Source organism: Thalassophryne amazonica, chromosome 11, assembly GCF_902500255.1.
Source record: "Thalassophryne amazonica chromosome 11, fThaAma1.1, whole genome shotgun sequence".
Lineage (NCBI taxonomy): Eukaryota > Metazoa > Chordata > Actinopteri > Batrachoidiformes > Batrachoididae > Thalassophryne > Thalassophryne amazonica.
In genome coordinates, this window is record NC_047113.1 from 10353154 (window position 1) to 10378727 (window position 25574).

The following is a 25574-nucleotide window of genomic DNA, read 5'->3' on the forward strand; positions in this document are numbered from 1 at the left end:
TTCAGAGATCAAAGGCTTAAACTGAGCCAGTTTGCTATTATGAACCACAAAAGCAATGACATTAAAATCACACATATCTTCTCTGATACAGATAAGTGATGGCAGGAGAGGGAGCATGAGATCATGGGCCCCGTTCATGAAAATGTTCCATGCAGACATTTGTACTTGTAGGGGAAGCCGGGGCACAGCGGCTCAGAAATGTTGTTTTTATGCATAGGTTTAGGTCATTCTATTGTGGATTTAATACAGAAAGTTATTGTTTATAAGGGTGTGTTATTTATGTCTCTCCAAGTGTAATTTACAGGTGTTTAAAATTGATTTAAAAATGATTCACGGGGGAAACAGTGAATCAATGTAGAATATAATGAAAAAACACATGATTAGAAAGATTTCTTCAAAATTATTACATATATGCTGATGCATATACAAACTATAATGCTGCTTTCACATCGTGCACGCCACAAATTCGCGTCTGTCATGTGGCGATGGACGCGCCACCATCTCCCGGAGTGTCGCTGTGCTTTCGCTGTGAAAATTTGCCCCGGTGCGTCATCAAATAGGAGGAGCTTCCATTCCGCTCGCCAGCTCCAGTTGTCAGTCAAGTTAACATGATGGACCTTGATCACATGGAGCGAGTTGTTATGGAAAGCTGACAAACGTCATGAGACGTTCCCAATTCGGGGAGTTTCATTATTTGCTGCAGGAGTTGTGTCTGGATGACGGCCGCTTTCAGCGGTCCTTCGCCTCTGCAGGACCCAGTTTGAGGACCTCCTGTCCCGTTCACGCACGCACATGTAAACAATTAAAAAAAAAAAAAACTCTGCTCCCCCTGCTGCGGGGCTGCTGCTCGCTCCAAAAACTGTGTCATAATTGTGTTTAGAAACCAGTCACCATTTGCTTTATTATACATCTGTGTAGTTAATAAATAAAATAATCTTCGGACGATTCGCTCGCTCGTGCACGTGAAAAAGAAAAAACTCCGCTCCCCCGGCTGCGGGGCTGCAGCTCGCTCTTCCCCCAAAAACTCTGTCATAATTGTGAAATAAAGGACAAAAGGGACATAAGTCCTGCTCACAGGCTGGTTACCAGATACAGGACATATTCACATCCAACTCAGTCAAACTCCAGACATCTCCACGTCACTACATATTCAGTCCCTGATTGGTCATCGTGGCGTGACAAGACGAAAAAGTTAAAATTTTTCAACTTGGGGAGGAGGGCAAGGCGACGTGACGCAACGCAATATGGCGCCACAAACACGCCAATTGCTCAAAATCACTTCACTCGCGTCACTTCGTTCGTATCCATCGAGTCGCGCTGCGTGGCTTGACGCCACAATGCGTCCTTCCATAGGGATTACATGGCAACCTGTCGCTCGCATTGCACCCGGTGTGAATGCGGCATAATCCAGCAAACCAGCTATGTAATGTGTGAGTGTCTTATATAGTGATATAAGTCCTTTATAAACTATTATAAATACAACTGTCATAATTTCTGTTCAAACATGAAAACAGTTGTTTATATACACAAATTATAGAAATAATTCATGGAAAAATAAATGTATACGCTTCAACAAGTAATATTTGTCATCCACTTGATACTGGGGCTTAGTAAATCACATTCTTGACTGATTCACTGGGCCCCGATTCACTGTGGCCCAGGTGCATGTGACACACATGAGTCATGTTATCAAATAGCTGATAGTCTGGAGAAGACATAACACATGCTCATCAGTTGGACAGGGCAGACTTCTAACTAATAACAATTTTTTGGGGCCACCTTTCCTCTGTTGTGAGAAATATATACAAAGACACTGACATAAGGAGGTTGAAAATATGGCATAACTGCTGCAAATATATATGTAGCTTTGCAGATATAGCGAATGATTCACTGTGCCCCATGATTCACAGTGCCATGGTTTCCCCTACTTCATTGTGCAATACCATGAAAAAGTACTTGCCTTCTTCTTGATTTCTTCTAGTTTTTTGTGCATCTTATATTACACCAATTCACATATTTAAACTAGAAGCACTCGGAGAGTGCAACCCTCCGCCAAGGCCATGGGGTCACTGACGCCATAACATCTACACGCCGTGGAATCATTGAACCTAAAAAAGTCTAACAATGATATTTTCTCAGTAGTAAAAAAAAAGTTTCATCTGCTGTGACTGGATAGCATGTATCCTTACCGCTTGGCATCACAGTTTATTGCAACTTGCACCTTTCCCAGAAGCTACTGTCATCTGAGCACTGATATTGATATTGCATGTGCTTATAGACAAAAACAAATAAGAGACAAAATTCAATTTATTATTCAACTAAACTGCAAATATATGATTTTTTTTTTTAACATTTATGAAACACTTCTCTAAACAAGGCCATAGGGTCACTGATCCTAAAGAGATTCCCTCCTTGGCACAGTGATCTATTCAACAATTCAGTGTTATAACCAAAACTATGATACATACACTTTTCTTTCCTGTATATCTGACATCCTTGACCATGAAAACATACCACTAGAACTTGGAATCACTTTTATGTCTTTATTAGTTCAAAAGTTATTGTATAAAAATGATTTTTCAGTAATGGCGGTTTTCTTCTGGATCTAGCTCCATAACATTTGAAGCTACATCAAATCTGATGACACCTTACTGAATCAGTACAGATTCAGCTACAATTTGGTGTTAGTTGTGCATCTCTAGCTTCATTTGTCACCTCACACTGACACATTTTCTATTTTCCCTATGTTTTTGCATATTCTGGATCAACAGATCCGGAATCCGGATCCGATCATCACCAAATGTTGTTGTTTGATAGAACATTTGACTATGTTACACCCTAATTTGTTTCAAGCCTTTCTGCCTTGTTTTTGTGGAGTTACAAACTAGAATGTTAAAATTCCCCCTATCCAGCAATGTGAAGAATCCTTTAAAAAAATTCCTGGATCCGGATCGTGATCCAGATCACCACTAAAATTTAATCACTTGTTCCTCTTGTCATTTCAAACCACTCCACAAAATTTCATCAAAATCCGTTCAAAGCTTTTTGAGTTATCCTGCTGACAAACAGACAAACAAACAAACTCGACCGAAAACATAACCTCCTTGGCGGAGGTAACAAAAGTGCACATAAAACAACAGCAGCCTGGATAAACACAAAGTATACTTTTTGAAAAATGTGGTCTTATCTTCAGCCTGACGGTTCAGTGCAGGTTTTTCATACTGCTTCCTCCAAACCACATTTTGATCTGTGGGTTAAAATGAGGTAGGGCACGTAGCTGATCCATCACCATTGCATCTTCGACGAGCAAAAACCTTGTCTAAACTCCAGTGCTGTCTTGTAGTGTATGAACCAGAACACTCAAATGTGCCTTACATAAGTGGATTCACAACACATGCACACACTGTTTGCCTGTTCATTACTTAATATCAGGATGCTGCATTTTGTGTTTGTGTGTGTGTGTGTGTGTGTGTGTGTGTGTGTGTGTGGTGTGTGTGTGTGTGTGTGTGTGTGTGTGTGTGTGTGTGTGTGTGTGTGTGTGTGTGTGTGTGTGTGTGTGTGTGTGTGTGTGTGGGAAAAAGGAGAAGAAATCATTTCATGACTGAACTGTCTCTCCCTTCTTCACTATCTCTCTCTTTGCCATGCACTCACACACAAATCTATACATTCAGGCTACATACAATAAATAATGTGACAATATGGAGCCATGTCAGTCTTGTGGTAATATTTCCTCACCACTTCAAAAGTAATATCCACTCAGACATGCCCTAAATAGATTTACTTCTACTGTGCAGCTCTTTGTTGAATCCTGTGTCACGATAACATCCATAATGTTCACTATGAAAGCACAAAATGTTATCCAGTACCAACTGTGTCTAAGCACAAATGATTTTCAACATGTCCAAAACACTCCTCACTCAATTCCATTCGTCGTGCAGTCTCCAATTACATGCCACCATGGTAGAAAACAGAGATCTGTTGATCTGGCCGGGAAGCAGCACACAACACATTGCACTGAACGCTTGGCACACCCGACGGTCATAGAGTGTGTGCGCACAGCGTAGTGGTGGGCACATCTAACCAAAAAGTTAGCGCTGATAACAGTTAATCCGCTTACCTTTATAAACCTAAACCTAACCTTTATAAAGCTAAACCGATAAACCACTAAAAAAATTAGCAGAAGTTACAACTAAAAGCTAAACCGAGAACTTTTAGTATTGATTCCAGTACACTGGCAGCTACTGATACTACTGAATAAATTAAAAGGCAATCACAAACAACAGCAAGCCAGTGCTTCTGCCTAAGATCAGCCTTCTCTCAGCAAAAGAAACCTGGTAACCAGAAAGGAGAAATAAAAGGGGGGAAGAGGAAAAAAAAAAGATAATTTCACAGCCATACAGTGTTGCAGACATGTCACAGGAGACATATACAGCAAGGCAGTTTTGACTTATGGTTAAAATTTTAAACAAACTAATTCTGGACAAGTTATTGAAATTAACATCACCTCTGTTGATTTTACAAAGTGAAAACATCCTATATGTTTTAGTTTTAAAGTAATGCATGAATTCTGAAGGTTTGATGTTAAATTGACACGCGCCGAAATGACCTGCTCTCATCAACCCCCCCATCAAAATGCAGAGAACACTACCATCTACTGAATGGGAGTGTAAATAGACCAACTGTAATTTGTGTGTGACGTTTGAAGTGCCGCAAAATTTCACAGTTCGCATTGAGACTGAGGCTGCAATTTAACGGCTGCACTGCACACGAACAGCATTAACGTCATCCCAACGTAAAACTCTTTGTATATTGTGCCTAAAACTCTCATGAATATATGATCTGGGTTCATAGACGTTATGGTGTTTGTTTTATGTAAACCTGCTAAAAGCTCGGTTGTTTCACCATTATTTACAGTGGGCGGGGAATTGCTGTGCGCTGTGATCGCGACATGTTCATGTCTTTCTATCTGGAGAAAACTGGTTTGCTCTTTAGCATCCTGCTTATTGTCCTTTTGTCCTTATTGTGCTTATTGTCTTTATTGTTTTCTCTGTTCTTTAAAGTGTCTTTTAGCACTGTGTAAAGCGCTGTACGATATAATGCATTATTATTAGAATTATAATAAGGTGCTGAGAGCTGCAAAGAGCTCTGTGTACAGTCCTCTGTCAGGGCTTTTAGCTGGAAAACTTTCACAGGCAAGTTTGTACATATGTAAATAAGGTTTGGGGCACGACGTCATGCTCTTGTGTTAATTTGACAATTTACATTTACATTACATTTTATCCTCTGCTTTGTACAGCCTTGGAACTCTCTCTCTCTGATCTGATATGAAGCATGTTGATATGCTATGTGATTTATATATATTATTGTTTTCTGATATATATAACATTTTTATATAAATGTATGACATATTGATACTCTATATATGATTTATATATATTTTAAATGTTATCTGATATATAACTTTTATCTATACCAGATATATATGACTGATATTGATACTCTATATATAATTCGTATATATGATGTACGAGGTCTATTAGAAAAGTATCCGACATTATTATTTTTTTCAAAAACCATATGGATTTGAATCACGTGTGATTACATCAGACATGCTTGAACCCTCGTGGGCATGCGAGAGTTTTTTCACGCCTGTCGGTTACGTCATTCACCTGTGGGCAGTCTTTGAGTGAGGAGTCGTCCACCCGCTCGTCGATTTTTTCATTGTTTAGGAATGGCTCAGAGACTGCTGCTTTGTTTGATCAAAATTTTTTCAAAACTGTAAGGCACAACTGAGTGGATACCATTCGATAAATTCTGCTGGTTTTCGGTAAAAATTTTAACGGCTGATGAGAGATTTTGGTCTGGTAGTGTCGCCGTAAGGACGGCCCACGGCACATAACGGCGATCTGCGCTTCGAAGCGGCAGCGTCTCGCCGTTTCAAGTTGAAAATTTCCACATTTCAGGCTCTGTTGACCCAGTAAGTCGTCAGAGAACAGAGAACTTTCAGAAGAAGTCGGCAAGAGGAGTTTATTCGGACATTCCATTGTTAACGGCAATTTTGTAATGAAAGAACGTGCGGGCAGAATCGCATGTCGGGCCGGACCTGACCGCGGGGGGTCGCGACAGGAAAAACACCTCCGTTGGAAACCTTAACGGGCAAGTTGGAATATGCCCAAGCTGTTAAACAATTTCTCAGTTACTCACTTGTTGAAAGCCATCAAAAGCCGCCTGAATTTTACAAATGGTTTTCAACACGGAGGTGTTTTTCCTGTCACGGCGCACACAGATTTGCCGAGTCGTCACGGAAACAACTCGGCGAATTTGCGCGCACGTCTTTCATTACAAAATGTCCTTAAACAGTGGAATGTCCGCATAAAGTCCTCATGCCGGCCTCTTCTGAATCTTCTCTGTTCTCTCACGACGTCCTGGGTGAATTAAGCCTTAAATTAGGATGTTTTCAGGTCGAAACAGGCCGACGACGGCACCTGGAAGCGCTGCACGACGTCCTGCTCCGTGGGAAGTCCTTACAGCGACAGAAACACCCCATAATCTCTCATCAGCCGTTAAACTTTTCACCGAAAACCAGCTTAATTTCTCGAATAGTGTCCACTCGGATATTCCTCACAGGTCCAGAAAAAATTTTGATAAAGCAACGAGCGCCGTCTCGAGCAGCATGTGAAACAAACGAATTCAGCCGGGAGGGCGGGACCACATCTCACTCAAGGCCTGCCCACAGGGAAATGACGTCTACCGACACGCGTGAAAAACTCACACATGCGCACAAGGGTTCAAGCATGATTGGTGTAATCGCACGTCATTCAATCAATCAATTTTATTTATATAGCGCCAAATCACAACAAACAGTTGCCCCATGACGCTTTATATTGTAAGGCAAGGCCATACAATAATTATGTAAAAACTCCAACGGTCAAAACGACCCCCTGTGAGCAAGCACTTGGTGACAGTGGGAAGGAAAAACTCCCTTTTAACAGGAAGAAACCTCCAGCTGAACCAGGCTCAGGGAGGGGAGGTCTTCTGCTGGGACTGGTTGGGGCTGAGGGAGAGAACCAGGAAAAAGACATGCTGTGGAGGGGAGCAGAGATCAATCACTAATGATTAAATGCAGAGTGGTGCATACAGAGCAAAAAGAGAAAGAAACAGTGCATCATGGGAACCCCCCAGCAGTCTAAGTCTATAGCAGCATAACTAAGGGATGGTTCAGGGTCACCTGATCCAGCCCTAACTATAAGCTTTAGCAAAAAGGAAAGTTTTAAGCCTAATCTTAAAAGTAGAGAGGGTGTCTGTCTCCCTGATCTGAATTGGGAGCTGGTTCCACAGCAGAGGAGCCTGAAAGCTGAAGGCTCTGCCTCCCATTCTACTCTTACAAACCCTAGGAACTACAAGTAAGCCTGCAGTCTGAGAGCGAAGCGCTCTATTGGGGTGATATGGTACTATGAGGTCCCTAAGATAAGATGGGACCTGATTATTCAAAACCTTATAAGTAAAAAGAAAAATTTTAAATTCTGTTCTAGAATTAATAGGAAGCCAATGAAGAGAGGCCAATATGGGTGAGATATGCTCTCTCCTTCTAGTCCCGTTAGTACTCTAGCTGCAGCATTTTGAATTAACTGAAGGCTTTTCAGGGAACTTTTAGGACAACCTGATAATAATGAATTACAATAGTCCAGCCTACAGGAAATAAATGCATGAATTAGTTTTTCAGCATCACTCTGAGACAAGACCTTTCTAATTTTAGAGATATTGCGCAAATGCAACAAAGCAGTCCTACATATTTGTTTAATATGCGCATTGAATGACATATCCTGATCAAAAATGACTCCAAGATTTCTCACAGTATTACTAGAGGTCAGGGTAATGCCATCCAGAGTAAGGATCTGGTTAGACACCATGTTTCTAAGATTTGTGGGGCCAAGTACAATAACTTCAGTTTTATCTGAGTTTAAAAGCAGGAAATTAGAGGTCATCCATGTCTTTATGTCTGTAAGACAATCCTGCAGTTTAGCTAATTGGTGTGTGTCCTCTGGCTTCATGGATAGATAAAGCTGGGTATCATCTGCGTAACAATGAAAATTTAAGCAATGCCATCTAATAATACTGCCTAAGGGAAGCATGTATAAAGTGAATAAAATTGGTCCTAGCACAGAACCTTGTGGAACTCCCTAATTAACCTTAGTCTGTGAAGAAGATTCCTCATTTACATGAACAAATTGTAATCTATTAGATAAATGTGATTCAAACCACCGCAGCGCAGTGCCTTTAATACCTATGGCATGCTCTAATCTCTGTAATAAAATTTTATGGTCAACAGTATCAAAAGCAGCACTGAGGTCTAACAGAACAAGCACAGAGATGAGTCCACATTCAAATATAAACGCAACACTTTTGGTTTTGCTCCCATTTTGTATGAGATGAACTCAAAGATCTAAAACCTTTTCCACATATACAATATCACCATTTCTCTCAAATATTGTTCACAAACCAGTCTAAATCTGTGATAGTGAGCACTTCTCCTTTGCTGAGATAATCCATCCCACCTCACAGGTGTGCCATATCAAGATGCTGATTAGACACCATGATTAGTGCACAAGTGTGCCTTAGACTGCCCACAATAAAAGGCCACTCTGAAAGATGCAGTTTTATCACACAGCACAATGCCACAGATGTCGCAAGATTTGAGGGAGCGTGCAATTGGCATGCTGACAGCAGGAATGTCAACCAGAGCTGTTGCTCGTGTATTGAATGTTCATTTCTCTACCATAAGCCGTCTCCAAAGGCGTTTCAGAGAATTTGGCACTACATCCAACCAGCCTCACAACCGCAGACCACGTGTAACCACACCAGCCCAGGACCTCCACATCCAGCATGTTCACCTCCAAGATCGTCTGAGACCAGCCACTCGGACAGCTGCTGAAACAATCGGTTTGCATAACCAAAGAATGTCTGCACAAACTGTCAGAAACCGTCTCAGGGAAGCTCATCTGCATGCTCGTCGTCCTCATCGGGGTCTCGACCTGACTCCAGTTCGTCGTCGTAACCGATTTGAGTGGGCAAATGCTCACATTCGCTGCCATTTGGCACGTTGGCGAGGTGTTCTCTTCACGGATGATGCGAAGGAGATGTGTTGCACTGCATGAGGCAAATGGTGGTCACACCAGATACTGACTGGTATCCCCCCCAATAAAACAAAACTGCACCTTTCAGAGTGGCCTTTTATTGTGGGCAGTCTAAGGCACACCTGTGCACTAATCATGGTGTCTAATCAGCATCTTGGTATGGCACACCTGTGAGGTGGGATGGATTATCTCAGCAAAGGAGAAGTGCTCACTATCACAGATTTAGACTGGTTTGTGAACAATATTTGAGGGAAATGGTGATATTGTGTATGTGGAAAAAGGTTTAGATCTTTGAGCTCATCTCATACAAAATGGGAGCAAAACCAAAAGTGTTGCGTTTATATTTTTGTTGAGTATAGTTAAAAAAAAAAGGGGGTCGGTTTATTATCTAATAGACCTCGTATAACGTTTATCTATTATATATGAATGATATGGACACTCTATATATGATATAATTTATCTCTGATATATTGTTTATTATTGATATTATTGTTGATCCTCTCTCTCTCTCTCTCTTTCTCTCTCTCTCTCTCTCTCTATATATAATATTGATACTCTGATTTATATATATTTTCATTTTCTCTGATATATAACATATCTATTGTTATGTTTTATATACAAACATTTGTTAGTCAGCATTTTATTTATATATAAATATTTATATATATATATAGCCTAATCATATAACGTCTCTTCAAATTACTAAAATAGTTGTCTTTGCTGCCACTACCTGTTTCTCTATCACATATTAGTGTGTGTCGTGTGTGTGTGTGTGTGTGTGTGTGTACTGTATGTACAACCCCAATTCCAATGAAGTTGGGACGTTGTGTAAAATGTAAATAAAAACAGAATACAATGATTTGCAAATTCTCTTCAACCTATATTCAATTGATTACATCACAAAGACATGATATTTAATGTTCAAACTGATAAACTTAATTGTTTTTGTGCAAATATTTGCTCATTTTGAAACGGATGCCTGCAACATGTTTCAAAAAAGTTGGGACAGTGGTATGTTTACCACTGTGTTACATCACCTTTCCTTCTGACAACACTCAATAAGCGTTTGGGAACTGAGGACACTAACTATTGAAGCTTTGTAGGTGGAATTCTTTTCCATTCTTGCTTGATGTAAGACTTCAGGTGTTCAACAGTCTGGGGTCTCTGTTGTCATATTTTGCACTTCTTAATGTGCCATACATTTTCAATGGGTGACAGGTCTGGACTGCAGACAGGCCAGTCTAATACCCGCACTCTTACTATGAAGCCACGCTGTTGTAACACGTGCAGAATGTGGCTTGGCATTGTCTTGCTGAAATAAGCAGGGACATCCCTGAAAAAGACGTTGCTTGGATGGCAGCATGTGTTGTTCCAAAAGCTGGATGTACCTTTCAGCATTGATGGTGTCATCACAGATGTGTAAGTTGCCCATGCCATGGGCACTAACACACCCCCATACCATCACCGATGCTGGCTTTTGAACTTTGCACTGGTAACACTCTGGATGGTCTTTTTCCTCTTTGTCCGGAGGACACAACGTCCATGATTTCCAAAAACAATTTGAAATGTGGACTAATCAGACCACAGCACACTTTTCCACTTTGCATCTGTCCATTTCAAATGAGCTCAGGCCCAGAGAAGGCGGCGGTGTTTCTGGATGTCGTTGATGTACGAGGTCTGTTAGAAAACTATCCGACCTTTTTATTTTTTTAAAAAACTATATGGATTTGAATCATGTGCGCTTGCAGAAGGCGGCGGCATTTCTGGATGTTGTTGATGTATGGCTTTCGCTTTGCATGGTAGCGTTTTAACTTGCACTTGTAGATGTAGCAACGAACTGTGTTAATTGACAATGGTGTTCTGAAGTGTTCCTGAGCCCACGCGGTAAGATCCTTTACCCAATGATGCTGGTTTTTAATGCAGTGCCACCTGAGGGATCGAAGGTCACTGGCATTCAATGTTGGTTTTCGGCCTTGTCGCTTACGTGTAGAAAGTTCTCCATATTCTCTATGGACTGTAGATGATGGAATCCCTAAATTCCTTGCAATTGAACGTTGAGAAACATTGTTCTTAAACTGTTGGACTATTTTTTCACACAGTTGTTCACAAAGTGGTGATCCTCACCCCATCTTTGCTTGTGAACAGCTGAGCCTTTTGGGGATGCACCTTTTATACCCAATCATGACACTCACCTGTTTCCAATTAACCTGCTCACCTGTGGAATGTTCCAAACAGGTGTTCTTTGAGCATTCATCAACTTTCCCAGTCTTTTGTTGCCCCATCCCAGCTTTTTTGAAATGTGTTGCAGGCATCCTTTTCAAAATGAGCAAATATTTGCACAAAAACAATAAAGTTTATCAGTTTGAACATTAAATATCTTGTCTATATGGTGTAGTCAATTGAATATAGGTTGAAGCAGATTTGCAAATCATTGTATTCTGTTTTTATTTACATTTCACACAACGTCCCAACTTTACTGGAATTGGGGTTGTACATCCATATATGAAATGGTCGAATATTTTGCCACCGTTACCCTGATATTATATGGTCTGAAATCTCACACGATTAACCAATCAGATATGTGGAAAACTGTAATTGGATTAGAATTCTCATCATTACACCACCAACAGCAGCCTGAGTTGTTGATTCCTTTTCTTGAAGGATGTCAGCTTCATTCTTTTCCTGCATACAATGCGGACTTGTTGCTACAGCTTTAGTCCTATCTTCTGATGAGAAATCAGCAATTTTTTTTTACCTCTTTCGTAATGTTTATTCTACCTGCTCCAGGTGCTTTGTGGCAGCACTTTTTCCACTACAGGCTAGGGATACGCACATTCTCCCTTATGACATATTGGTATGTGTTTCAACCTCCAAGCAGGCAGCCTGTGACATGATGGTTCTATAGAACCCATGTGACCTTGCTGGGACTCTCTGTGAATTTTTTTGCAGAAAGCTGTTTAGTTCCCTGCCAGTGAAATGCGTTCAGTGGTGTTGCTTTCGATTCAGTATTAATGAAGGCTTCTTCATCCCCTGCAGAGGGTGGATGACATTCTCAACCTCATCTCACACTTTCAGAGAGGCACAAGCCTGACATATGGTCTCTTTCTCTCGTTGCTGGGCAAACTGACAGCAGCAACAGTTGTTATCCATCTGGGGCTTCTCTCATGGTGTTCCCTGCATGTCTGGATCAACAGTTTGGGGCTCAAACCCTGGAGACATTAGAGCAGGAAGGTAAAGTTCTCCTGCCAGTGGGACATATCTAGTCATATCTTTCCAGCAGTGTTCCCTTGGGTTTACTTCCATCCTGTTGGGATGCCTCCATCACATTCACGTAATGTGTACGCACAGTGGGCCTCGTATCAACGTTGCGTACGGCGATATTTGAGCGTATATGGGGTGTACGCCAAAACGGCTGCGCTACTTGGCATTTATCAATGTGGTCGTTGGCGTACGCTGCGCTGAAAATACACACCAGGTCGAGAGGTGGCGTAAATTATACACCAAAATGAACCAGCGCTGGAATCCACATAAAAATGAAGATGATCAACATGATAAACAGTGCCATTATACAAATCAATGCATATGTTACATAAATAACACTTTCCGGATTATACTACATAATAATCAGTACAAATCCCGCCTTTGCGGGATTGTTATGGAGCACGATCTGTGGTCACAGCGCTGACTGCAAAGAAAGCGCTGCTCGCCTTTTTCTCCAGACTTCGAACCTGGAGCCAGAGCAGCGCTGAGCTTAACTTCATGTGGTGTGATCGTTTTAGACTATGAAATTGATAATAACAACTGTAGTTTCGTCATTCCCTTAATTCGCCCGTGCTGAAACCAGGTTTTGTCATCTCCATTTGGTTGTCACAATAAAATAAATACAGAAATACATTTAAAAAATAAAGAAATCTGACAGATTAGGCGTGTCTTATTAATTGAGCGAGCAAATATCCACATGTCAAGAATTATTGACATGTGAAAAGAGAATACAGTGGTCCCTCGGTATAACGCCGTTCACCTGTCGTGACCTCGGAGTCTCACGGAGTATTTAGTCCAATTTTGCATGCCTTTTTTTTTTACAGTGTTCTGTGTTCTGCGTATCTGTTTATAAGAATCTTGTTGCCCAGAAGAGAAAAGAGTGCCAACAACTACTCATAACTGTGTTTGTCACATGGACACAAACACCTGCTGCAGCGAGATGTGAGTGGAAAAGGCGCGGCGTCAGGACGCAGAGGCCCGATCTGTGAAATACTGGTGAGTCACTATTAATAATTTCTTATGTGTCCAACCTCGTTCGTTGATCATTAAAATTAATTTGTTAGTTCTAAATGCCATCATAATTATTTATAGGAAAACCTTCTATTTTTATTTCTCAAACAAATGTTTGGACCTGAAAACAGTTTGGTATTATTTTCCTACTAAGGTTTGAACTTTGAGAGTGTTTACACACGAGAGAAAAGTGAGAAAATGTTCATGCCTGATTGAGAAAGTGTATAAACTGTGTAGTGAGGGGTTTTACAGCTTTGAAATGTCTATAATAATTGTAAAAAATAACGCTGACTACGTCTCGGTTTCGCGTATTACGGGCTAGTTTTTAGAACGCAAATCCAGCGGTTAATGAGGGACCACTGTAACACTTTATTGATTATATACTACAAAACAATTGATACAACAGCCGCTTTTGACGCTCTATTGGCACGCTTCGTGATTGGTGGAGTTCTTTTTCATTGCTGTCTCCCGGCTTCCATGTCATAAAATGAGGGTGTGTCTGAAGCGGAGTTTGAATATTTATGGGCGTGTTTATTATAATTACAATCTTTTCCACCCGCCGCATTTATCAAGATCACGTCAGGTGTACGCCAGAAATGGGCAGGTGCGCACTGCTTGATACATGTCACGGCGACTTTGGTGTATTTCAAGTTTACGCCATAAATTTACGCCACAAGTGCGCAACATTGATACATGAGGCCCAGTGCACTTAGCCCTTATACAGTTTCTTCCTATCATCTAAGGCAAATATGCTGTCATTCAGTTGGGCTACAGTTCAACAGTTTATCATGTGAAGTACCTGGGGGAGTACCAAGTCCAATCTGTCCTTGTGGGAGACTCAGAGGCTCCTTCAGTGGATCTTGACTTGCCTTGCAAATCTCTGATCAATGCATTTGCCATGTGTGCTGAACAAGGCTGTAGACATGCTTTCCTGCCAAAAATCGTCTCCGGGTGAGTGAAGACTGAAACCAGTTGTGCTTCTGATAATCTGGGAGAAGTACTGCTGACCTATTTGCTTCAGAGTCACTGACACACTGTCCCCTGTTGCTCACTCTTATGGAACCAACCAGTCCTTTGGGGCAGTATGCACAGGCACATCTCTGGCCAGTCCACCTTCTGTATGCCTTCCCTCTACTCCTGCTGCTCTTGCTGACACTTTACAAGACCGACAGATGCAACCACACAGTGATACTGGCTGTGAGATCTCCTGTCACAGTTGAGAAAGGCATGGACCACATTTGGCATCCTCATCCAAAGTGCCTTCACCTACATGTTTGGCCCTGAAGGGCTACGCCCACTGCTGAGTTCATGCTATCATGATTTGTCTCCAGTTGGTTGGAGAAGCAACATGTGAATCCAGAGCATATCTCTTTGACTCTGCTGTGTCAATATTTGCAAATGGTGGAAGCCCAGCAGCTCTTGGTCCCTACTACTAATATATGTACTTTATTATTGTATGTGACTGCAGTTTCAGCCCCACATGTGGTCAGTCAAACTGTAGGGTCCGACCCTCTAGTGGGCCATTTTCTGAAAGGTGCATTCCGGGTACGGCACTCACACATTGTACTGATGCCTTTTCAGGAGTTGCCTGTTGTCCTTGAAGCTTAAAGCATCCCATCATCTGAACACTTGAAGCAAACTGACTTCAGATGGCTGTCTGGTAAGACTGCTTTTCTCTAACTGCTGCATAGTGAGTTGGTGAACTGCATTTCCTTTCCATTGTCAGGGACTGTCTGTGCTGTAATTCCTATGGGTCTGTGGTTACCAAAAGGCATATCCCCCATTTCCTTTCTCAGATTATTTGAACTTTTCATGTCAACCATCATATCAGGTTGACAGAGTTAATGTGACCACCCCTCATCCTGTGAAATGAAACTGATTGTGCATAATCTCAGGGAGGATGGTTTGTGTTCAGTATGGCCCTTGGTCCTACTGGTGCTGGTGCTTATCCCCAGATACTGTAGCGTGAAGCCGATTTAAGTCTACAACTCCCCTTGGACAGACGTACATATACTACAATTAAATTTTGTGAAAAGGTGTCACATTTTTGAGAGGTGGAAGCAAATCTGAAGAGATTCATTGTTTATTATCTTCTGACACTCCCCCACTAAGCAATCAAAGCACACGACTGTCAGAAGCAGAAAGTTAGAAAGCTGCAAGATTTGTCAGATGTACCACCCTCTGTTTGGTTGTGGAAATCAGAGCTTTGGAGTATAACTGACACACAAACACACACACATACACTGTAGGGCAACATCATGTGCTAAAATGCATTGGTGAATTACTGGCATAAAAAGTTTTGAAGTTAGGACTGACACACCAACTATTTTTAGGACTTTCTCTGCCAGCTGGGAGTTACTGCATGTCCTCTCCCTGGTTAGGAGCCCCCTCTCTCTCCTTCCTTCCTTTCCTGTAACACTCTCCACTACACTCTCAAATAATGGCTAAAAAAAAGGTCTCCTAAATATAGCCACATGGAAAGAACATAAGCAAAATTTCTTTTGTATTTTGAATTCAACATACCAGTTGCATGAGTGAGTCCCCAGACTTCCTGACCATAAACGTCAGTTTTATTCCAGACCAGCCTGTGGACCAGGCCAGGGCCAGCTGGATACCAACGCTGGTACAGCCTTCCTTGGACTGAAGCATGGACATGCACCTTGGACAGACCGCCCAGTGGGGAGACAGGAGATGATGGGGATGGAGGCGTAAGAAGGATTCGGAGCAGAGAGAGATAGCCGGCAGCACGGGTGCTCAAGTAGTTCAGCTTCACAAATGCTCCAGGGATTGCAACGTCTTCCTGTACCGCCTAGGGAAGAGTAGATGAAGAGCAATGTGAGGAATACAGGAGACAGATAGTGGAGAAATGAGAAATGAAAGTGAATAATGTAAGAAAGAAAGGTGCTGTTACTGCGGATAATGAGCTAACTTAATAAGTGCAGCTGGCAGGTTCACAAGGAAACAGTTCTCAAAGAAAAAACTCAGAAAGTACAGTACATCACGTTCCCCAGATAGTACACCCAACACATGACAGACATGTTGCAATAATAATCATTAAATTTAATAGTTTTGTGCCTTGAAAGCAAATCTGCTTCTAAGATTTAGGTTGAATTTCCACAGCAACAGGAATTAGAACTAAGTAGAGATCTGTCAGCAAACTCACAAAATGATACCACCTGCTCTGCCATAACCCGTCCTTGCATGTAAAATATTACATGCAAATGTTACATCCACATTTTTTTTCTTGCATGGACTTTGATAACTGATTTAAAGCAATTTCAGGGTGATGAATCAGAATCTGAGTTCAGATTTCCTCTATCACATCACGTTTAGTTAGGTTCTACTTCCAAATAAGTACATTACCCAAGGCATTTGCTTTTAAAAGCAGACAACAGGTTGATTCTTATGTATTTTGACCTGCTGAGTAAAAAAAAAAAAATGCTGGTGGCATGCTGTATCTTTACTCTTTCACCTTCTAATTTGCATAAAACAAAATGGCCCCCGGTTTTTCACATTTTCCCAAAGTTTGCTTGTTTTTCAAGAAAGGTAATGCAAACTCTTAAGCCTAGTTTACACATAGATGGTTTTGTCGGCGGGCAGTACGTAGACCGAAGTTCGCGGTAGTTCCGGCTGTTTTCGCGGTGGAAAGGGGCGGAGCATTTCGCCGGCGTTTTGGCCGCCGTACTATCCGCAAATACGCAGATAAAACGCCGCTAAATCCGCCGAATAAAGCGGCGTTTTGACGCCGTAGCATCCGGCACACGTCAGGCAACAGGGGTTAATACCCAGTTCTATCCTTTACAATCGCAGGTTAAGATGCGCGTAGGAATGGCGGTGTTCTGCTGCCGCCGATAATGCCCTGTGTACCGCTGGATTTATCCAGGCAAATCCTGAGTTACTCCAGGAACTTTTGCATATAGGCACCGCCCCCAGAGTATAATAGGCTGAAGCCTCTGTCACTGCAGGGGGAGGGAGATCATACTCAGCCTTTTCTTCTCCTTCCTTTTACCCTCCTCACCGTGTTGCTCCGTCTCCACCACAGGGCTACCCTCTGCTTCTGAACCAGACCTCTTGGTAAGTCCTTGCCGCTGCCAATTTTCTTTTAGGAGGCATACTGGAGCTTCTCTGCAAAAATATCTGGAGCTGGCCGCAAATGAGAGGCCTGCATGCAGCGCGCTAGCGTTTTTATATTGATCGCCACCTATCGGCCGTTTGGAACGCCGTTAACCGGGAGGTGGCGTTTAGAACGGTGTACTGTCCGCTAGCGCCACCGTTTTGTCTGCGTCTGTCGCCGGTTAAAACGCCCTTGAGGACGCCGATGTGGGCTCTATCGCCGTTTTACATGCCGTTGATTAGGGATACAACGCCGGCCGCCAATTACGGCGGTGTAAACTGCAGCACTACAGGAAGGGGCAGGATGAAACGGCGATTAAAAAGTATCAAATGCCATTGTTCGCGTTGTCTCCGTCATCACGCGAATTCTCCGAGAGTGCTCCTGGAATTATTTGACATGTTGAATAATTTTTTTGACGATTCCTGGTAAAGCTGGAACTAAGCCACGCCCCCTAGTGCCAGCATTAACAACAGCGTGTGATCCTTAAGACGGCCAAAAACTCTTCCAGGACGCTTCCGGGAGCTCTTATCGTCGATGTGTAAACGGGGCTTTATCTTTATGTTATTTGAACTGCTGAGTTCATAGTTTCTTGATCAATCTATCTTTGTTAGTTGGCTATGTACCACAGGCTTTTAAGGTGGCAGTAATTAAACCATTACTTAAAAAGCCATCACTTGACCCAGCTATCTTAGCTAATTATAGGCCAATCTCCAACCTTCCTTTTTCTCTCAAAAATTCTTGAAAGGGTAGTTGTAAAACAGCTAACTGATCATCTGCAGAGGAATGGTCTATTTGAAGAATTTCAGTCAGGTTTTAGAATTCATCATAGTACAGAAACAGCATTAGTGAAGGTTACAAATGATCTTCTTATGGCCTCAGACAGTGGACTCATCTCTGTGCTTGTTCTGTTAGACCTCAGTGCTGCTTTTGATACTGTTGACCATAAAATTTTATTACAGAGATTAGAGAGATTAGACATTTATCTAATAGATTACAATTTGTTCATGTAAATGGGGAATCTTCTTCACAGACTAAGGTTAATTATGGAGTTCCACAAGGTTCTGTGCTAGGACCAATTTTATTCACTTTATACATGCTTCCCGTAGGCAGTATTATTAGACGGTATTGCTTAAATTTTCATTGTTACGCAGATGATACCCAGCTTTATCTATCCATGAAGCCAGAGGACACACACCAATTAGCTAAACTGAAGGATTGTCTTACAGACATAAAGACATGGATGACCTCTAATTTCCTGCTTTTAAACTCAGATAAAACTGAAGTTATTGTACTTGGCCCCACAAATCTTAGAAACATGGTGTCTAACCAGATCCTTACTCTGGATGGCATTACCCTGACCTCTAGTAATACTGTGAGAAATCTTGGAGTCATTTTTGATCAGGATATGTCATTCAAAGCGCATATTAAACAAATATGTAGGACTGCTTTTTTGCATTTACACAATATCTCTAAAATTAGAAAGGTCTTGTCTCAGAGTGATGCTGAAAAACTAATTCATGCATTTATTTCCTCTAGGCTGGACTATTGTAATTCATTATTATCAGGTTGTCCTAAAAGTTCCCTGAAAAGCCTTCAGTTAATTCAAAATGCTGCAGCTAGAGTACTAACGGGGACTAGAAGGAGAGAGCATATCTCACCCATATTGGCCTCTCTTCATTGGCTTCCTGTTAATTCTAGAATAGAATTTAAAATTCTTCTTCTTACTTATAAGGTTTTGAATAATCAGGTCCCATCTTATCTTAGGGACCTCGTAGTACCATATCACCCCAATAGAGCGCTTCGCTCTCAGACTGCAGGCTTACTTGTAGTTCCTAGGGTTTGTAAGAGTAGAATGGGAGGCAGAGCCTTCAGCTTTCAGGCTCCTCTCCTGTGGAACCAGCTCCCAATTCGGATCAGGGAGACAGACACCCTCTCTACTTTTAAGATTAGGCTTAAAACTTTCCTTTTTGCTAAAGCTTATAGTTAGGGCTGGATCGGGTGACCCTGAACCATCCCTTAGTTATGCTGCTATAGACGTAGACTGCTGGGGGGTTCCCATGATGCACTGTTTCTTTCTCTTTTTGCTCTGTATGCACCACTCTGCATTTAATCATTAGTGATTGATCTCTGCTCCCCTCCACAGCATGTCTTTTTCCTGGTTCTCTCCCTCAGCCCCAACCAGTCCCAGCAGAAGACTGCCCCTCCCTGAGCCTGGTTCTGCTGGAGGTTTCTTCCTGTTAAAAGGGAGTTTTTCCTTCCCACTGTAGCCAAGTGCTTGCTCACAGGGGGTCGTTTTGACCGTTGGGGTTTTATGTAATTATTGTATGGCCTTGCCTTACAATATAAAGCACCTTGGGGCAACTGTTTGTTGTGATTTGGTGCTATATAAAAATTTGATTAATTGATTGATTGATTTCTTATTTCTTATTTTCTCTCCTTCATCCCTAATATGCATGAAACAACGTGGCGCCTGCTGTTTTCATACTTTGCAAAAGCTTGTTCAACAAAAGAAACTGACAACAAAACCAGTTTTCCCCATGCCTTTGCAGCACAATCAGGCCTACAAATGCATGTATTTGTCAGTCTTACTTATACTGGCCTGTTGAAAAAATGTCTCGTGTGGATTTAAAAATCACAATATCATTATATTCATTCCTTGACTGCATATGAATGACGTGTGTTTTTTCATCACAAATGCTGAACAATATAATGATAATACTATGAGAAAACCTATTAGTGCAACATATAACAGAATATTTGCAGAGGAATCCTTCAAATCCAGTTACAAGCACCAAAGTTTGACTGTGTATACATTTTGGTACATATTTTAGAAAAATAACGTTAGCCATTTGAATTTTCAATAGGGGGCCAAGTAGGGGTCAATTGAAGAACTGTATAGGGGTAAAAAAAAATGTTCCAATCATATTGAAAGCTATACCACATTATGTGTCTGATCACAAAGATTCCAAAAAGGTATAGTTTGGACTATATGTGACTGAATGTTCTGGAGTTATTGAGTTAATCATTGTCATCAGATACATAGTGTGGTATCACTTTGAATATGATTGGAACATTTTTTAATTTTGACCCTGTGCAATTCTTCAATTGACCCCTACTTTGCCCCTATTGAAAATTCAAATGGCTGAAGTTATTTTGGTGCTTGTAACCAGATTTGAACGATTCTTACAGTTATCTGCTGTACTATATATACAGTGGGGCAAAAAAGTATTTAGTCAGTCCCTGATTGTGCAAGTTCTGCTACTAAGAAAGATCAGAGAGGTTTGTAATTTTCATCATAGATACACTTCAACTGTGAGAGACAAAATGAGAAAAAAATACAGGAAATCACATTGTAGGGTTTTTAAAAATAATTAATTTGTAAATTCTGGTGGAAAATAAGTATCTGGTCAATAATAAAAGTTTACTTTGTAACATAATCTTTGTTGGCAATGACAGAGGTCAAACGTTTCCTGTAAGTCTTCACCACGTTTGCACACAACGTAACTAGTATTTTGGCCCATTCCGCCATGCAGATCTCCTCTAGAGCAGTGATGTTTTGGGGCTGTTACTGGGCAACATGGACTTTCAACTCCCTCAACAAATTTTCTATGGGGTTGAGGTCTGGAGACTGGCTTGGCCACTCCAGGACCTTGAAATGCTTTTTACGGAGCCACTCCTTCATTGCCCGAGCAGTGTGTTTGGGATCATTGTCATGCTGGAAGACCCAGCTACGTTGCATCTTTAACGCTCTCAGTGAAGGAAGGAGGTTTTGGCTTAAAATCTCACGATACATGGCCCAGTTCATTCTTCCCTTAACACAGATCAGCCGTCCTGTCCCCTTTGCAGAAACACAGCCCCAAACCATGATGTTTCCACCTCCATGCTTCACAGTAGATATGGTGTTCTTGGAATGCAACTCAGCATTCTTCTTCCTCCAAACATGACTAGTTGAGTTTTTACCAAAATGTTCTATTTTGGTTTCATCTGACGACATGATATTCACCCAATCCTCTTCTGGATCATCCATATGCTCTCTGGCAAACTTCAGACAGGCCTGGACATGTGCTGGCTTAAGCAGGGGGACACTCCTGGCACTAGTAGTGTGTAGCCTTTGTTACTTTGGTCCCAGCTCTCTGCAGGTCATTCATCAGGACCCTCTGTGTAGTTCTGTAGTTTGTTCACCATTCTCGTGATCATTTTGACCCCACAGGATGAGATCTTGCGTGGAGGCCCAGATCGAGGGAGATTACCAATGGTCTTATATGTCTTCCATTTTCTTACAATTTCTCCCACAGTTCATTTATTCACACCAACCTGCCAGACTATTGTAGATTCACTCTTTCCAGCCTGGTGCAGGTCCACAATTTTCTTCTTGATGTCCTTCGACAGCTCTTTGGTCTTGGCCATGGTTGAGTTTGGAGTCTGACTGTTTGAGGCTGTGGCTAGGTGTCTTTTATACAGATAACGAGTTCCAACAGATGCCATTAATACAGGTAACAGGTGGAGGACAGAAGAGCTGGTTAAAGAAGAAGTTACACGTGTGTGAGAGCCAGAAATCTTGCTTGTTTGTTACTGACCAAATACTTATTTTCCACCATGGTTTACAATTAAATTCTTTAAAAATCCTACAATGTGATTTCCTGGATTTTTTTCCTCATTTTGTCTCTCATAGTTGAAATAGTTGAAGTGTACCTGTGTTGAAAATTACAGACCTCTGTCATCTTTCTAAGTAGGAGAACATGCACAATCAGGGGCTGACTAAATACTTTTTTACCCCACTGTAATTTTCTCAGTACAGCACAGATAACATATAGAGCTTCAACACCAGAGGGCTACCACCTTTGACACCAGAGGGCACGCCTCACTGACCAGTGGCCAGGCACATGGTGCCACAGTGACTAAACAGCAGCAAAGTGCATTATATTTGTGGAGTTCATCCTTTCACACTCATGTCAAGGAGACTCTGAGATACTTTGTTCATCTATATCTGTGCATGTTCATGTTCTCGTGTGTTGGTTTGTGCGGACAAGTTCCAATCTTGTGGCATTGGTTTTGTAGTATAATATATTATACTTAGTAGCATTAGATTAGATTTGTGCTGCCTCTTTATCTGCTGATTCTCTTTATATACACTGTGCCAGTTAGGTTGCCAGTGTCCCTTGTCACTAGAATGATAGTTAATATAGTTGAATATCTGTGTTCTCTTCCATTTAGGTTTAGTTGTGTTCATCACTTCAATTGTGGACGCAATGTTTCTGCGTAGGCTCTCGGTTGTCCAGGTGGTTTCCATAGTAGAGAAGCTTGAATCTTCGACTGGACTGTGTTGCTTGAAGTGAGGACGTTTCGCTTCAAATCGCAGAAGCTTCCTCAGCTAAAATTCTTTCTTTGGTAGTCTGACTTCTGTCTTGACTCTTGTAGAAAAGAATAAACAGAAGCCACAAAAGCTGGAGTTTTAAACCTAACCAGACCCCTCCTACCGAGATGCAGACTGCTATAGGGTAGTGACTAAACAATAGCTCTAATTGGCACCTATTGTGCTCTAGTTAGCACCTTCCTAATGACAGGGCAGCTGTCCCTCCTAATGATGGGACGCACATCTCTCCTGATGGCTCCCTTGATGACTCTCCTGATGACGTGAATGACTCATTACCATGAACAAAAGACCGAACCTGCTTTGACCTGATTACCCCATTGTAAACAGGGGACAAAGTGTGTCTCAGACCCCCTCCCCGGTTAAGGCTGGGTTTCAACTGTTTCACATAGAATGCCTCCTTGACCCCTCTTTCAAACCATTTCTTCTCTCTGGCTAAGATTTTAACTTCCTTGTCTTCAAACGTGTGCTTAGTGTCTTTAAGGTGGAGATGAACTTCAGACTGAGGTCCACTGGCGCCCTCTCAAAAAAACACTGTTGACTATTCTGTTGACTGTTCTCAATACTTATTTAGTTAACAATCTTTGTTGTTTTGACTTGAAAAATGGAGGACTTAGACAGGATGAAACAAGATTCTTCAGTGGATGGTGATGTCTGCATCATTTGTCAGGATTGCACTAAAGACAATCTTGTTCGGGGTAGTGACAAAGGAAGGGCTACTTTACAGGATAGTGCAAGAGTCCGTCACAAGCTCAAAGAACAAACTCACAACTGAGAGGATATTCAGTTCTGATAAGACGCCTCTAAAATGACATAGATCCTGTTACAGTTGGTTCACCAACAAGACAAATATTAGGAGACTAGAGAAAAGGTCAATGTCTCAAGACACCGAGGAACCCATTGCAGGTCCCTCCAATGTTCATGTTAGACTGTTTTATGTATCAGGTAGTTTAATGTTCATGTTAGGAACATATCTTTTATTAAGGAACATATCTATTATTTAAATAATCACACTATTACTAGATAGATAGCATTAGAACCAGTTTACCCACATTTGGCCTTTAGAGACATGCATATTTATCCAAGAAACATGTTTTATTTCAAACTATCATTCTTTTTTACTTCATTTTGCTCATTTGTTTGCCTTGGTCAAATTAAAGATGACTTACTTTTTTACCGGTAGCAATGCAAGGCAGTCATTAAATTAATTAATTATTTTGCTAATTATGGGGTGAAGGAGTAGGGATACAGCTTTCCAAAAATGTTTAAATTCAGAAGGTCAAATTACATACAAATATAAATTGTATTTTCTCATCCAAAGTAAATAGCACCACACTTCTGACAAATTTGATGAAGCAGGCAGCCATTTTGTTTTATGCAAATTAGAGGGGAGGAGTAAAGATACAGTGTGCAACAACAATAATTGAACTCAGCATGTTAAAATACATAGAAATGGAAGTTTTATTTTCTCTTCTAATGCAAACACAAGTAGACTTTTGAAAAGCTTCATGAAATGAGCGTCCATTTTGTGTTATGCAAATTAAGGGTAAACGGGTAAAGATACAGCTTGTCAACAGCAATATTTGAATTCAGCAGGTCAGAATACATAGAAAAGGATGTTTAGTTTGCTTTTATAGTACATATACAACCAAAATTGTGGAAATTTTGATGAAATGGGTGGCTATTTTGCTTCATGCAAATTAAGGGGGGAATGGGTAAAGATACAGCATGCCAACAGTAATTTTTGAACTCGGCAGGTCAAAATGCATAGAAATCTGTCTTCTGTCTTTGATTTAATTTTAATTTATTTATTTAGAAATTCCATACAAGGTCCTTCCCTAAAACAACACAAATAGCAACAAGATAAAATAAAAATAAATAAAAATATATAAAAATAATAAAAACACATCAAACAGCAATAACAACAACAAAATAAGCAGCAAATAAAATACATAGTTACACAAATTGGCTGGACTGACTTTCTGCTTTTAACAGAAAATGCCTTGAGCACTTTATACAAGCTTCTTTTCTAAAAATGGAACCTTACTGCTCATGAGTTTGATGCCACTAATCATGCGCAAAAGCAACTTCAAAAGCATAAATTTTAAACCAGGTTCACAAAATGTGAACAAGAGCTGTAATATTGTTTACGACGCCAAAGAGGTGTGACAGACTGCAGAAATATGACTACGAAAAATATGTTTTCATATCTCAAAAATGTGATGTGATTGACAAAACCTAACACCAGATTTGGATTCAGCAACCCCAAGTTACCCAAAATCCGTTGAGAAACTTCATGCAAGAAAAACCGTGTTGACCAGTGTTATTTATGGCAGTAAATATTTGTCCCATTCAGGTTGTATGTTTTGACAAGATTTTGCTTGCATAGTGGGCATCATGTTTTATATGTTTTAACTCAGCTACTCAGACTCTTCCACCATTTATTCCACTGACCATCCATGTCTATCTATCTATCTATCTATCTATCTATCTATCTATCTATCTATCTATCTATCTATCTATCTATCTATCTATCTATCTATCTATCTATCTATCTATCTATCTATCTATCTATCTATCTATCTATCTATCTATCTATCTGTGTCTCTTGAGAGGGGGTAGCTTAGCAGTTAGCACTGTTGCCTCACTTCAAGAAGGTCCCAGGTTCACTGGTCCTTTCTGT

The 25574-nt window shown here is 41.0% G+C and overlaps 1 protein-coding gene across 1 annotated transcript in view; it reads right to left on the reverse strand.

The window, feature by feature from the left end:
- tenm1 (teneurin transmembrane protein 1) overlaps positions 1–25574 on the reverse strand; it is a 728712-nt gene that overhangs the window by 256216 nt on the left and 446922 nt on the right. The window contains 1 exon segment of the mRNA XM_034181415.1: positions 15930–16215. Coding sequence (XP_034037306.1) covers positions 15930–16215 — 286 coding nt within the window.